The sequence below is a fragment of the Macrotis lagotis genome, chromosome 1 (genome assembly GCF_037893015.1).
Source record: "Macrotis lagotis isolate mMagLag1 chromosome 1, bilby.v1.9.chrom.fasta, whole genome shotgun sequence".
NCBI lineage: Eukaryota > Metazoa > Chordata > Mammalia > Peramelemorphia > Peramelidae > Macrotis > Macrotis lagotis.
Window position 1 is genome coordinate 109,980,078 of NC_133658.1, and position 16,377 is coordinate 109,996,454.

At 38.4% G+C, this 16,377-nt stretch overlaps 1 protein-coding gene across 1 annotated transcript; it reads right to left on the reverse strand.

The window, feature by feature from the left end:
* Nucleotides 1-4,709: 4,709 nt before the first annotated feature.
* LOC141514009 (CD59 glycoprotein-like) lies at nt 4,710-5,093 on the reverse strand. The gene has a single exon (XM_074224425.1). The coding sequence runs from the start codon at nt 5,091-5,093 to the stop codon at nt 4,722-4,724; it is 372 nt and encodes a 123-aa protein (XP_074080526.1). The 3' UTR covers nt 4,710-4,721.
* Between the last annotated feature and the right edge of the window lie 11,284 nt (nt 5,094-16,377).

Here is a 16,377-nt window from a genome sequence, read left to right on the forward strand (position 1 = left end):
ATTTTATTTATGCTAAAGGGTAGAAATCAAAGGTGCCAAGGGCAAAGAAAAGATTTGTGTATATAATCTTGGGATCTCAATGGATCTTTGCTGAAAGAAAATGATTTGGTAATTATAATAAGGCCCTTCATTTATTTACATGACAATTGACACTTTTCAAAAGTGCTTTGTGTCATAATAATTTTGTGAAGTAGATAAGGTAATATATTATCCTATTCACTTTAAAGATGAGAAAACCAAGCAAAAATGGTTCAGCATCTTGCCCAGGACCACACTTTCAACAGATCAGTGGTAGAACTTAATTAGAACTCACATTTCCTCACTATTAGCCCTGTGCTTTTGCTGGCTCCATTTCTTAAATATAAGTCACTAAAAAGGAAAATAGCTCTCCTTGGTGGTTTAACCAGTGGTATTTTGCTTCCCCTTTTTAACACTGAAGGCGACAGTTTGAGATCTGAGAGCCGGGCCAGAGGATTCAAAGACAGGCACAGACATCCTGTGCACATGGTTAGCTCAGCTGAGACCCAAGTGTTGCAATATTTATTCAGTGATAAGACCTTACCATTCAGATTAAATGCCCCCTTCTGCATAGATTATTTTACAGTAAAATAGACCTAGTGTCAACATGTGTCTTCCTGCTGCCCCTCGAGTTACTGGAGTTACACTATCACGAAAGGTTCTTTCATTCCTGTTTTCAAAAGGATCCCTGTTTGCTTCCCTCTGCTTCAGTTAGAAACTTGTGCTGCCATTGCAGCTGGCTGATGGAGGACAAGGAAAGAAAGCTTATCAACTAATTTTAAGGGGGGAGAAACTGAGGCACAAAAGGAAATATCTCTAGCACTTTCAGGATAAGGACCAGGAATTCTATCAATGGCATCAATTCCTGCATTCTAAGCATCCAAAGGAGCCAGCCTATACTTCTTTGGGAGTGCTAAGAGCCAAGAAACAAAGATTTTCCATTTGAGCTCTCTTTTTACTTGTTTCTCTGTTTCTTTCCTTATTCTAGAAACTGGATGAATGAATTCAGCTTTCTGTCTTTCCTTTTCCCATCTTTCCAGAAATACCCATTTGTCTGCAAGTTGCTGAAAAAAGTTCCTTCATAAAGAATGCCAGCAATCTGACCTCAAGGATGGAAGAATACTGAGTCCTAAAGATTTCGCATTTGCTGGAATCCAATGATTCTGCTGATTCTCTGGTGCTTGATGATAGCCATTTCTATTTCAAGATACTTAAATCACTCCTTTGTTCATTCTGCTGTGTAACTGGGGCACGTGCTAAGACTGTTGTTTGGGGTAGGCGTCCTTTCTTTTGGCCTTGTGTAGTCAAACAACCCACTCAGAAAGGGGTTAGTCAGACTTCTGATTAGCCTGGTCTCTAGATGTCCCCATCTCTAAACCTCATTTCAGAAGGTATTCAGAATAATCTAGCCCCTAACAATTGGTTTAGTTTTGAGTTTTTTCCCAATTGACAAGCATTTATTTTCTCCCCCTCTTATATCTCCTCCCCAAAGTAAAAAAAAAAAAGAAGAAAAAACAAAAACCTTGTAATAAATATACATAATCAAGTCTAAAAATGATTTTCTCTTTCTGCATCACCCTCACCCCCCAACAATTCTTACAGTCTTTTATAACTGCAGATCTCCTTCTATCTTACTTCTCCAGCCCACAGGTCAAAGATTCATAGCAGGTTATCTTTTGAGGTTAAGCAAGATCTCTCTCTCTCTCTCTTTCTCTCTCTCTCTCTCTCTCTCTCTCTCTCTCTCTCTCTTTTTCCTCTTTTTTTTTGTTTCCTCCTTAAAAAATCTCCATCTTCCCAGAATTCCTATGTTAATTTTCTTGATTAAATCACTTAGCAACAACTCTGATATTCCTCTACCTTCTCATACCTGGCTCTCCTTGCTAACTGTAAGCTTTCTAGGGCAGAGATCAGGTTCTGGGTCTAGCCCATTTTCCACACTGCAGAGTGTACAGGCAATTCATGAATAAATAACAGTGCTTGAGTCACCATGAGAGAAAGTGTTTCACTGTCCTCTCCATCGGATCTTTTTCTCCAGCAGCCTTTTCATACCATCTTTCATCCCTTGATCCACATGAACTATTAATTTATCATAACTTACTTATCAGTTTAGAACTACCAAGATTGCTACCATGGAAGGCAGAGTCTCCTAACTGACATCAGGGTCTTTTTTGAATGTTTAGAACAACTTTTTCTTTTAAAAATGTTTATTGATTTTTATTTTTATTGATATCTTTAGCTTTTACATCATCATCACTTCTAAATATATACTTCCCTCCTTTCTTACCAGAAAGACATCCTCTGTAACAAGATAAAAAGGAAAAAAGGAAAAGCAATTCAGCAAAATTAACTGATATCTCATCCAAATCTAACAATATAGACAATGTTCTATAACCATAGATCCCCACCTCTACAAAGGAGACAAGGGAAATGCATTTTCTCAACTCTTCTCTATAGTCAAGATTGATCACAATATTTATATAGTGTTTGGTTCTGTTTAGATTTTTCTTTTTCTAAAGAACTACCTTGACCAAGTCTGCTCAGTACTCACCTGGTCTTAGGTTCCACAAAAGGTAACCTTGAAAGCTCCACACACTACCAGCATAATTCAAACATTTATTTATTTTTGGGGGGGGGATAAAAAATCTTTTTATTTTTGATCATTCTAATAATATGTTGGCAAGGGGCTCCCATGTGGGTAGGGATGAGGGGAAGGATATCACACTTATAATATAAAAGAGATGGGGTGGGGAATCAAAGTTAGCAGGTGGAGTGTCTCCTAGGAAGCCAATTAGACAACAGCATAACCATCATAACAGGGAGGGCTTCCCTCCCACCTCCATTTTGTTAATCATGTGGCTATGAGAGTTTTGAATAATTCTGGCAATGAATAAATTCTTATTTCTGTTAAGAATGCAATTTGGAGCCTCATGTAATGGCTTCATTGATTCTTCCCCCATATTCAGAAGCAATTATAGATGCAATTCCACCAGTGACCTTGAATCTCAACTTGGTCCAATGGATATTGCAAAGCGTGAAGGCCAAAGGTTATGGAACCCTTGGTTATGGAACCAAGATGGGTTCATGCCTAGGTGGGAGGGAGAGTGGTTAGCTGAATTGTAATGGATTGATTTTGGTTTTATAATTGCTTCCACTAGGGTTCAAATTCTATCTTTGATTCAAATTTTAGGGTTGACCCTAAGGATCCAGTTCTCTCAAGATACAGCCAAATGTCTTCCATCATGAAAATATCTTTTATTTCCCTCTAGAGAGGGATTGGTTTCTAGAGCCCTTTCTATTCTAGGGTTCTCTCCTTCTGATCATGCCAGACATTTCTCAGTTCAGAATCCATTCTGGTCTCAATGAAACAAGAGTTTTAATGACACTCGTTTCATGGACAGGTTGTATTTTTTAGACTGGGAAATGTGTCCTTTCTCTGTGGCCAAGGAAGGAGTGTTAAATTGGCTTGAGAGCCAAAAGAATGGACCTGGATAATTCAGACCATGATGGAAGCATTCATTTAAAAAAAAAAGATTGTTTTAATTTGAAAGCCAAGGAATGAGAAGCCAAGATCATGAACTGAATTATCTGGAAAAGTGGGAAGAAATGCCACCCCGGATTGTCATGATTAATGCTATCACCCAACATGAGGACACAGGGGCTGGGTGGAGGGGGCCAGGGCAGCTTGAGGAAACCTCTGGTAGCTACATGCTCCTTCCATCACTGCAGAGTTTAAAATGTACCCCGCCACCCCGGATGAGAAGCTTGCCTGGGGATGAGAATGGCACCCAAAGAGGTTCATACACTTTGCCCGGATCTGCTGTTGAGAACCTGTTTCTCAAATGAACACTGTAACTCAACATCTTTCTATTATATAATACTGGAGATCTCTTGAGGAAGGAAATCAAAAACCACTTCCCCCACTCTAGCACATAGACAGAGAGACCAACAGACAAGCACATTCATATAGACACACACACAGACACACATTCACACAGAGATACACACACACACACACAGGCACAGGCACCCATTCATATAGAGACACAGACACAACATTCCAACAGACTCACACAGAGACACACATACTGACAAACACACATTCATATAGAGACACACCCAGACACACATTCATATGGAGACACACACACAGACACATTGCAACAGAGACTCATATAGACACGCATTCCCACAGACTCACCCAGAGACTCACACACTGACACGTTCCAACAGAGACTCACACACAGACACACATTCACACAGAGATACACACACACACACACACAGGCACCCATTCATATAGAGACACAGACACAACATTCCAACAGACTCACACAGAGACACACATACTGACAAACACACATTCATATAGAGACACACCCAGACACACATTCATATGGAGACACACACACAGACACATTGCAACAGAGACTCATATAGACACGCATTCCCACAGACTCACCCAGAGACTCACACATTGACACATTCCAACAGACTCACACACAGACACACATTCATATAGAGACACACACATAGACACACATTCCAAGAGACTCACAAAGAGACACACACACACAGATACACATTCCAACAGACTCACAGAGATACACACAGACACATTCACACATACACAAAAGCATTCACACACATACACACACACTCACCCCTCTCCCCTGTTCCTTAGGGTTCTTTCCCCTTCCACTCAATTAAAAGTGGAAGCTCCCGACAATCACTACCAACAGCCCAGCAATCATGACTGTTTGGCTGACGGTGGCCCCCATCCCTGCGGCATTGCACATGTCACGTTGGCAGCAGTGGTGGTGGATATTGGGAAGGGTAAAGACTTCTCTAATCTTCTGGATGTTGCAGTCAGCATACTTCCAATATGAATAGTAATAACTTCCACCACCATAAGCCTGAAGGCATGCATCTTGATCAGCTCTACAAGTGGCATTCTTGGTACAGGATTTCATAGACGTCTCACACTGTAAACATTTCAAAGCACCACCTGGACTGCAGTACATCGCCAGGACCGGGAGACCAAGGAAGAGGATGCTTATCCTGCCACTCCTCATCATGTCAATCTCTTCTCAGACCGGAAGAAGAAGCCCAGGGCCAGGGCGCATGGCCTTTAAAGAGGGGCTCCGGGCCGCCTCAAACATTTATTAATAGCAAAGAGGAACAAGGGAAAATGGAATGATGGGAGAAGCAAGTCTCCTGCTTAGTTTCTCCTACGAGGGAGAAGGGGTTTCCTTATTCCTCTCAGATTCAGTCTCAATATAAAGACTAATTCAGTTTCTGCTACCTCAGATGAGACCCTCCTAAGCACAGGTCAAACACAGGAACAGAACTGACTGCTTATGAAACTCATTCTGAGAATTTTCAGCTTACTTAAGTTTACAAATCGTTCTGGGATCCCACTTCATTTGCAAAGAAACTTTGGGCTGTGATATGACCAAGATTCTTTCCATAACCTTCCAGTAAAGAAAAAACTGGGGATTGTTTGGAAAAATATCATTGTTATGTAGCAAGCAGAGATTCTAAATAATAATCTAAATATTATTCTTAACAATTAAACATTTAAATAATACTTTAGAGTTTCCCACATGCTTTCCTTACCAACTCAGATAAGTATTATTACTATTAGTCTAATTTTACAGATGAAGAAACTGAGAGTCAAAAAGTTGAAGTGACTTAAATGAGTTCAGAGAGTAAATGACAGAACTAGGCCTTGAAGCACATTGGACTCTCGGTGTTTTTTCCACTCAGCTAAGATAAGTGGGCAGAGCCAATCCCCCTGCTACTTCCTTAATCATGAACTCCCAGTTCCTTCTTCAAAAAGTATTGGAAATTCATTAATAATGTGTTTATAGATGAAAAATGGTCACAAGTAACCACTAAGGAAATAATGTCATGACTCCAAAGAAGAAAACAGTCACTCTACCCTTAGCTTATTATATGTAGGCTGGCACTGAAAGAGATCAGATCATTAAAGGGCAGGTGAATTAAGCTGACTAAAGCTTCCACAGGTGTCTGGTCAGGACCTTAGTCTCAAAAAGGTTGAAAAGGAAACTAGTTTAATCAAAGCAGAAGAAATTGACTGACTATATTTCTTTATTCTTTAAATGGAGGAAAAGGGAAAGAATTACTGGAAAAGTAGAAAAGAAAAAATAAATAATTGTCAAAGGAAAATTCTGAAATCTAGGGAAGAAACTTTGAAGTGGCCCTCCTTTGTCTTAAGACTCTCTCCTCTTAGGGGAAGCTAGGTTGTACAGTGGATAGAGCACCAGTCCTGGAGCCAGGAGGACCTGAGTTCAAGTTTGACCTCAGACACTTAATAATTACCTAGCTGTGTGACCTTGGACAAGTCACTTAACTCCATTGCCTAAAATAAATTAAAAATAAAATTTTAAAAAAGACTCTCCCCTCTTCAAACTGTCCTGTGCACAACTGTCAAAATCATTTCCAATGAACATGTCTGACTGCTCAGAAATGTCTAGTGACTCCCTGTGGACTATAGACTAAAATATAAATTTCTCAATCTGACTTTTTTAGAGCCCTCCACAGTCTGGCTCCAATCTAACTTTCCATTACTTCCATGCACACATTACAATGGTGTTCCATCTCCTACCTTGATATATTTTCACAGGTCAACTCACAATTCCCTTTTCTATCTCCATTTGTTGAAATTCTTTTCCTTCAAAGAACAGTTCTTTTTTTTAATTTTTTTTTCAAAGAACAATTCTTGATCCTTCCCTGAAAATGACCTTGTCTTTACAAATGTATTCTGACACTTTGGAATTCTCATACTGTGCCCTACAGCCTATATTTATTTCTATACCTTGTAGTATTTCTCCCTACTCTGTCCCAAACCTCCACTCTGTGGCATTCTCTCTAGTATTCCAAGCAGGTTCATGGAAGCTTGGATTGGGATGGATACATTCTCTCTGCCCTTACTTCAAAACACACACAGATAACCTCTGTTATTACCAGTCTTGATGAGTCAGGGATCCACATTATGTTGATATGTCTTTACTGGCTACTGAGCCAATAAAGGTTATAATACAGAGGACGTTCCCCATCCCCTCACAGGGATCTTGTTTGGTAATTTCTAAGAGAGAGAAGAACTGCTGTGAGACACTAGGCTGGGAAGAGACAGCCTCTGCTCTATTTCTCTCCCTGTCTGTAGACATACAGTATTTCCATTTCTGTTGGCTCTTTTGGGTTTATTCCTTCCTAATCTCAGGTGAATGCTGGAGTTCCAAAAGGTCAAAAGAACCATTAGAAATTCCCTTCCCCCCAGGAACTAGTTGGTAGTAGAGACCATCAGAATCCATACTATTTGGAGCTGGCCAAACCCAGTGAGGAGCTAGTGTAGTAATTGAGAGATTTGCTGCCCCAGCCCATGCATGGATTGACTCATTGCTAAGACATCACATCCTGAAAGGAGATAGTCCAGCTGATCAAGGAAGGGATTTGTCCATCACCAATACCATGCCCTACAGGGAAGTTGAGAGGGACTCAACAGAGGCAGGAAAGGAGTCCCAGAACCAGAATTCAAATTATTTCTTAGCCCCCTTATTTAAATGTGTATTATCACTTCTCTCATATTGTAAACTGCTTAAAAGTAGAGTCATTTTTCATATCTGCAATTCCAATATTACATTAGTTCCCCATTTTTAAGTATCTATGATTTAATCACAATAGGCCCTACCTCATCTTAGTAGATATCCTTTGTGAGTTGCTGAGACTGAAAAAAATTGCTTAGTAATCAACCTTCTTGTGATAATCCACTCCAAATTTAGCTGGGTTGGTCCTTGGACAAAAGACACAGATGATGACTGAGGGGGAATTTGGAACCTTTCTAATGTATTATGAAATCAGAGTTGATCCGACATTAGCATAAGCCTTTGAGAATCCAGGACTACTTCTGCCTCATAATGAGACATCAGAGAAAGACTTGGAATAGAACAGAAATATGTTTGTCTAATTGAACTAGAAGTGGATAGGGGACTAGAAAGTATACACCTAAGCAGTTAGGTGACATAGTGGATAGAGTGCTGGGCTAGGAATCAACAAGACCTGAGTTTAAATCCAGCCTCAGACACCATCAACTGTGTGACCTCAGGCAAGTCACTTAACTTCTATTGGCTTCAAATTCCTTGACTGTCAAATGGGAATCATAATACCCCCCTATCTTGAAGGATTGTTGTGAAGATCAAATGAGATCAAATGTAAAGTACTTAACACAGAATCTGGTGCATAGCAGATGCTATATGAATGTGAGCTATCATTTTTCCTTTTTGATTTTTGTTTGTTTCTTTTTACATTTTTTAATTTTTCAGCTCCAAATTCTCTTCCTCTAACCAATCCATCCCCCATCTATGGAGAAGATAAACAATATGATATCCACTATACATAGTGATTATTATTATTACAAGAGTTCCAGCAGAAGCAGAAGTCTGTATAACTTGGCCAACTGACACTGACACCTGTGAAAGCAGCTGCTAGAGCTGTCACTTGGGCTTTCTCTAGTTAGCAGAATGGCATGATTTAGATTCTCATTCTGTCTGCTAATCATTACATGTGTTCTGTGCTCTGAGAAACACAGCACTATATAACAGGTTATCGTTGTCTATTCTATCCCCATGACAAGAGTTAGCAAACTTAACTCAGGAGCTAAGAATGATTTTTACATTAAAAATAAAATGTACAGACATTAAAAAATATCATTTTTAGCCTGCAAGCCATATAAAAACAGGAAGTGGCTCAAAATTGACCCATGGGAAGTACTCTGCCAGCTCTTGCCCTATAGACCTGTACAGAACATAAATAGATGAATCCTCCATTCTGATATTTAAATGCTCATTTGGTTCTATGATCCTGATGTGGATGTTTCCTGCAATGATACAGATTACAATCTATTTATTACTGTCTATGTTGTATGACTCTTAACCACGTCCTTTCCCAAATTTGCTTTCCAGAATCTGTCCAATGTACTGGAGGAATCTTTCTTGCCTTTTCCTGACATAATAGGCAGGGAGGCTGTCCACTGGCAATTCTTCCCTCTTGCCACATGATCAGTCTGTCTTTTTTTTGATCATACATTTCTTTGATCCTCTTTGATTCTTCTTTGTAGTTTGTTAAATGTTTAGATTATGCATTTCAGCCTGTTCACCCTCACCAAGGGCACCTCTCCATTGTGCTGTTGAGTTGTACTTAGTTTTCATGTTTTAGAAGCTATAGTTTCATGGCTTCTACTTGTATAACAACACTGTTAGACTATTGGTGTTAATTTAAAAACATGTATATGTATGTGGGTGCATAGAAACACATTTTTATATATGTGTGTGTATATTACACACATACAGACACACAAATAAATCACACATATATATTTCTAGAGTTGCTTAAAGTTTATGGCTATTAAAAGAGTTTTGCAATTTCCCAAAGGTTTCCCTTGACCTCTTTCCTTTTCTTGTTTAATTCTGGATCCAATTCTTTGTCCATTCACAAATTTGTTTATGTGAGTTATTATTGGTTAAATATTATGAGCTATCCCATAACTGCATGTCATAATTTAAATAACATTCTTCAATTAGAGTATCCCTTCCATATTACAACTTTCTCCATTGAGATTTCAATATACCATGGATCAGCATAATAATGGGAATTATTGGGGATTTTTTAAAAATATATTTTTTTTTGTTTGGTTTTTGCAAGACAATGGGGTGAAGTGACTTGCTCAAAGTCACACAGTAAGGTAATTATTAAGTGTCTGAGGACAGATTTGAGCTCAGGTCCTCTTGACTGGAGGGCTGGTGCTTTTATCCACTGCACCTCTTAGCTGCCCCTGGAGAGTTTTGCAGAAGCAAACAGATAGTACTCAAAGGCCAGCATATGACACAGAAAAAGTTTAGAAAGTCAGAAATTTATAAAATATATGTATATCATTGTATAATAGTAACATATTTTATCTTTTAATACCATAATAATTCAGACTTTTTTCTGGTATGAAGAGAAGTTCAAAAAATTTTACATGAATTTTCCAGATTTCAGGAGGTGGACCTCACCCCTAATCCTTGTTATGAAGAGGGGGATAACTGTACTTGATCTTTCTTCTGATCATGTTAAACCACTGTACTTAGGGGTTTATCCTTTAAAAGGATCCTATTGTTAAAAACAGTGATTATTTAAGAAAAACAAATATTAGATTTGATAGAGCAAAATACTACCTCTTGAAGACTCTCTTCCAAAAAAAGTAGTTTCCTATCAATACATCACAATTATTTGAGATGTCTCTTGAAAGATATCACCATAACTTTGGTGATCCTTGGTTATTTATTCCAGGTAAGGCATGATCCAAGGAAATGGGTATTCACCAAAGAACTTTGTTGTCATCATGGAGGAGACTGTGGAGTCTGAGTTGAAGAGAGAGTCCTTGGTGCTGATGAGGTTCTCCAAGTGCTGTTGTCTGTGGACAACATGGTGTTGGTTGTATCAGCTCTTTAAAAACTTCAGCCATCCACAGGAGCCCAGTCCAAGGTTTAAAAACCTTCCCTGCACCCAACTTCCATTCCCTATTCCTCTGCTTAAGCCCTTTTTCTTTTATTCTGTCCTAAGCAAAGATGAATCAGTTAATAATGATGGTTAACATTTATATGATGCCTATTATTTGTCAGGCACCCTTAGAACTTTACAAATATTATCTCATTTTATCCTCAGAACAACCCTGGGAAACAGATGCTGTTATTCTCAGTATACATATAAGGAAAGTAGGATAAATAGAGGTTAGGTGACTAGTTAATGGGAGGCTGGATTTGAACTCAAGTTTTGCTGACTAAAGACCAACATTCTTTTTATTTTCCTTAATTAAAATTTTATTTTATTTTTCCATTTACATGCAATGGTAGTTTTTCAACATTCATCCATTTGCAAATTTTTGAGCTTCGCATTATTCTACCACTCTCCTTTCTCTCTTCCCTCCCCAAAGTGGTGAACAGTCTGGTAAAAGTTGTACAAGTACATTCCTGTTCAACATATTTACAAATTAGGTTGTGAAAGAGGAATTAGAGGAAAGGAAATAACTATGAGAAAGGAAAAACATAAAAGAAGTTTTTAAAAAGTGAACATAGTGTGCTCTGCTCTGCATTAAGACTCTGAAGTTTTAGTCTTTGGATGTGGATGGCAATGTCCATAGCAGGTCTCTCAGGGTTGTCCTTGATTTCTGAATTGTAAAGGCTGACATCCTATCCATTGTGATAGAATTAATCAATAAACATTTATGGTTTACTAGGTTCTAGGCTCTATGCTAAGTGCTAAGGATACAAAAAAGGCACAAAGAACAGGCCCTGCCCTCAGGGAGCACGGGGAGACACTATGCCAACAAACATATACAAGGCAATCTATACATAGGATCATTAGGAAATCATTATAAAAGGAAGGCTAAGAAGATAGTATTTTAGTTGAAACTTAACCTGGGAGATCAGCAGTTGAAGTATCATTTCTGGGATGGAGGTCTGTCAGAGAAAATGGCCAAAGGAGAAAGCTATACCATCACCTGCTTCAAAAAGAAAGAGAGAATTATTGACCATCTACTATATGCCAGATACCGTTTTAGGCCCCAGGACACCAAGACAAAAAAACAATATTTGACCTCAGAGAGGTAGCATTCTATTATGGAAGAAGGAAGAGGAACATAATATATATTAATTATAGCTCAAGGAAAAGTGGGGAGGGCATATTCCTGGAAGAGGAGAATTGAGGTAAGAGGAAGGATTCTAAGGAGGCCAGATTAAAAAGGAACTCATTTGAGGTAAAGAGAACTGAGGCAGGAGGTAGAAAGCATGATGGGCGGGAATAGCTAGTTCTGTCAACCTCTGCTGCTTCATGATACTTGTTTTCCCCTTCATCTTTTTCCTCAGTCTGAACTATTCCATTTCCTATCAGCCTTTCTACATAAGGTCATGTTTTCCAACCCTTTTTTGGTTTCATATAAAGACATTTTGGTGGAGTCTCTTTTCAATCATGTATTTTTTAGTCTGTCACTTTGATGGTTCCTTCTTTTCCTTGCCTATTAAAACCAGCTTGATCGGCACCTTCTGTTGGTTCGTTTCATACAAAAAAACAAATCCCTACCCTCCAAACCATTAGCCTGTTAACCTTCCTTTGCTCCCACCCCTTGCAGCAGCCACTTCCCACATGCCACAACTTGGACACAGAAGCAAGAATTCTATCCCAGACAGACAGAGGTCAGATGGTGGGAGGAAGTGAGGTCAAGCCCAAGGTTGAGCAGCTTATCAGAACAAATAAACCATCTGGGGCATGAGAGCAGGGCGGGTCTCTACAGAACTGAGTCAAAGGTAGAGAATATATAGCAAGAAAGCCTTTTTTTTTTGAAGAGGAAGAAATCTGAATACATTCATTCTGTCATTCTAGATGGGAGACACTGAGCTGTTTAGATTCCCAAGCTCAAAGAAAGTTAAACTTCTTAGTTACTCCTGTCCTTCACTTAGAATGCTTATTTGGATCAAAACCTCATTTATCAAAACTCAGAGATTATCTTAGTAATAGTAGATAATTAATAAATCCTGATTTCCTTTTCTTTTCCTTCTCTCCAACTTGAACTTTTAGGGCTTTAAAATTATAGTTGAAGGAGTAAAGTGCTTGGCCCTTAACTCCTGAAGAGAGGTGCTATTCAGAGGTGATAATTACAATGTATAGATAAGTAGTAAAGAAGACCCATTTCATCTTACCTGTGAGTTGCCAGGCAAGAGGACAAGTTAATCATTATTATTAATCATAGCCTGGTATGGGTTTATAGCCTGCTGGGTTTATGATCATCTCCCCTGAACTGGCTCCTTTTGCTCATTTCATTATTACTATCTGGTGAATCACCTTTCACCTATTTCCTCTTGTTAAAAATTTGGGTTTATCTTTGGTTCTTCCTTTTCCCCACTTCACATCTTACCAGTTTCCAACTTCTGTCAGTTCCAGATCTGAGATATCTCTGCTTTCAGTCTCCTCCTCTCTATTTACATTACAGATTAGGCCAGCCCCCATTGCCACCTAGCTATACTATTGTTTTACTATTGTAACACCCTCCTAACAGGTCTTCAGACTTCCAATCACTCCGTCATACTGCTTATTGAATAACATTTCTTCTTTACAGATCTGATCAGTCAGAGTCAAGTAGGGGCTGTTGGAATGCTAGACCAGGAGGCCTGGGTTCAAATCCTGCCTCAGATACTATGTGATCCAGGACAAGTCTCCCAGTCTCTATTTTCTCATCTGTAAAATGTGGATGATAATAGCACTTACCTAACAGGCTTATTGTGAATATCAAATAAGATAAAAGTTATAAAGTGCTTAGCAAAGCATCTGGCATATAGTAAGTACTATGTAAATGTCTGACTCAGTTTCCTTATCAGTAAAATATGGATAATAGAAAACATTCACCTCCCAGGACTGTTGTATCAAATCAAATTATATTTATAAAGTTCTTTGCAAACCTTAAAACGGTATGTAAAGGCTAGCTGCTACTATTATACAGATTAAAATGTAAAGTGATTCTCTAGTGTGAAAAAGTTCATACTCTTGTCAGACATGCAATCAATCAATGAGCATTTATTAAATCTCTTATTACCAGGCTGTGGACAATATGGCACTACCCCACCTTTGGGACATTTTATATAGTTTTAAAAAAGGAACTTCAGAGGTCATCTAAGCCATTCTGTAATTTAACAGGGAAGTAGAACCTCCTTGTTCCTGAGGTAGTTCATGACATTTTGGGTTAGCTCTATTTGTCAAGACATTTTTCCTTCATTAAACCAAAAAACATCTCTTTGTTACTTTCTACCCACTGCTCCTTGTTCTAAGCTCTAGAGACAAGCAGAACAAATCTAATCCCTCTTATTACAATTCTGTCAATGAGGCAAATTCCTGAACAGCTCTGGATTCAGTTGTTTTCATTCACTCTAAATCCATGTTATGAAATATGATTCAAAATACTAGAAGATAGTTCTCATGAATGCCTCTCTCTACCCCACCCCAGGCTCCTCCTTTGCAGGTTAAATATTGTTGCCTTTTCTAAGCTCTCCTGCTTCATTCTACCCGTTCCCATATATTATAATCTCAAGGCCCTTCTCAATTCTTGCTGTCCTCTGAACACTTTCCAGCATATCAATGGCCTTCCTAAAATGTTTCACCTTGAATTAAACATAATTCCAGATGAAAGAACTAGATAAAGTCTGGTCTGAGCAGAGCGGAGGTCAATGGGATTCTGACATCTTGAATCTTGAATTTTGTGCTTTTTTAAATGCAGTTTCCAATCATATTAGTTTTTTTTTACGGCTGCCATATAACATTATGAACTCATATTAAACTTGTCTCCCACTAAAACCCATCCCTCCTAGCTTTATGTTATTAGTACATAAGCAAGACCTCTATAATTGAAAAAATTTTAATAGCACAGAATCAAAGACAGAATCCTCATGTCCTCCACTAGAGACTTCTTTTCAAGTTGCTTTCAAGGCAAATTCAAATACTCTGCCCTCTGAATAAACCCTGTTCTCTTTGTGCTTTCCTGCATCTATTCTATACATTCTTTAAAGGATTTTAATTGCCACCTTTTTAATTAAGCCTTCCCCAAACCTTTGAGAGAAGAAAGAATAAGCATTTTTAAGTGCCTACTATGTACCAGAACTGTGCAAAACTTTCTAAAAATATTTCATTAGATCCTCACAATAACCCTGGGAGGCAGGTTGATATTATCCCCAATTGTACATTTAAGGAAATTGAGGCAAAGATGTTTAAGTGATTTGACTTGTTTTTGTCTTTTGGTTTGTCACCAGGGCCTACCTAGTGCAGTCCTAGGAACATGGTTGGCTGGTTGTTGTCCTTCAATCTTTTTTGTTTGTTTAGTTAGTAATTCTCGATTTCACTTAACCAATGATTCATATCCTAACTCATGTTGACTATTTGTCTTTTCCTCAATTTCAACTAGTTCAGTAACATCAATTATCTTTTATAAAGGGCTATTTACTGAGAAGATAAAGCAGCTCAAAAAAATCAAAAATATTTCCCTAAATCAAGTCACACTCTCCCCTCTATACTTCAGTCCCTGAAGAAAGTGGGTTCAAACTTCAAATGGCTGCTAGGAAACATACCTTCCACCAAGCTATAGTCAGGGAACAAATGCTCCTTGTTTGTTTGGCATGGTGTCTTGGTGGCCAAGTCAAGTTATCAGTAAGAAGTAAGTAAGTATGTAAGTCTCTGGTCAGGAAGATTCAAGTCCAAGGACTCAAGGTGCAGTCTATGCTGTGGACTCAAGTCATCCAACCAATGGCTCTTCTGATCTTTTGAGGCTCCCAAGCTCATAGCCTGCTCTGTGAAACAGTGGGGGTGGGGAATAAGGGAGAGTTTAAGTGAAAGAGAGAAAGGAAAGAGGGGAAGAGTGAAGGAAAGTGCAGGAAGAAAGAGGAAAGAGGAGAGAGAGGGGAGGGGAGAGAGAAATGGAAGAAGAGAGGAGAAGGAGTTGGAGGGACAGTGAATAACCATTATAAGGAAAAGAGGGGAAAGATTTCAAAAAAAGATACACCTAAATATGAGCGGGGGAGAGGCTGAATTGAATTTGTTTACTATAACAAGGGCCATCCACACTGAACTGTGATAGATCTAAAAGAAATTGGTTAGGTGAAAGTGACAGTAATGACTTCAGAAAAGGAAGTACTGAAATCTGGCTTGCTCCTTTGAGTAAAATAAATGTCATATTGGGGGCTGGGGATAGGGCAGAGGAAGTTAAAGGCATGATGAGGGGAGGGGGTACTTTTGTGAAAGCTATTACTTCAACTTAAAAAGCTCATGAAAACTAGATTTTTCACTAATTGGACAGGAACAACATTTCTTCCCAGGTTATCACTCTAAAAACTGTTAGCAATAAAATGTTAAAGAAAAACAAAATGCAAAGACCCATATATGATTGAGATAATTTTCTATATCAAACTATTTTCATAAAAATAATGACTTTTGACTTGAAGGGTAGTTTTAACCATACAATTTTTAGATAGCTTTGTTCTATTTATACATTGGCTATTATTAAAAAAAAATTCAAACACCAAGCTGCATAGTGAATCATGGCAAAACTCACAAACTTCAGTAGAAATGATGGATCTTCAATGCAGAGCATCTGACAACGAGTTTTTATCATTTAAATTATTTTCTTAAAAATATACTAAATGTCTTTTTTTAATGATTTGCAATCCATTTTATGATGGGATTTTTTTTTTTGTACAAGGCATTCCACTTTTTAAAACTCCTTAAAACAACAGAGAAATGAAAACATGTAAACTTGAAGGGCTATTA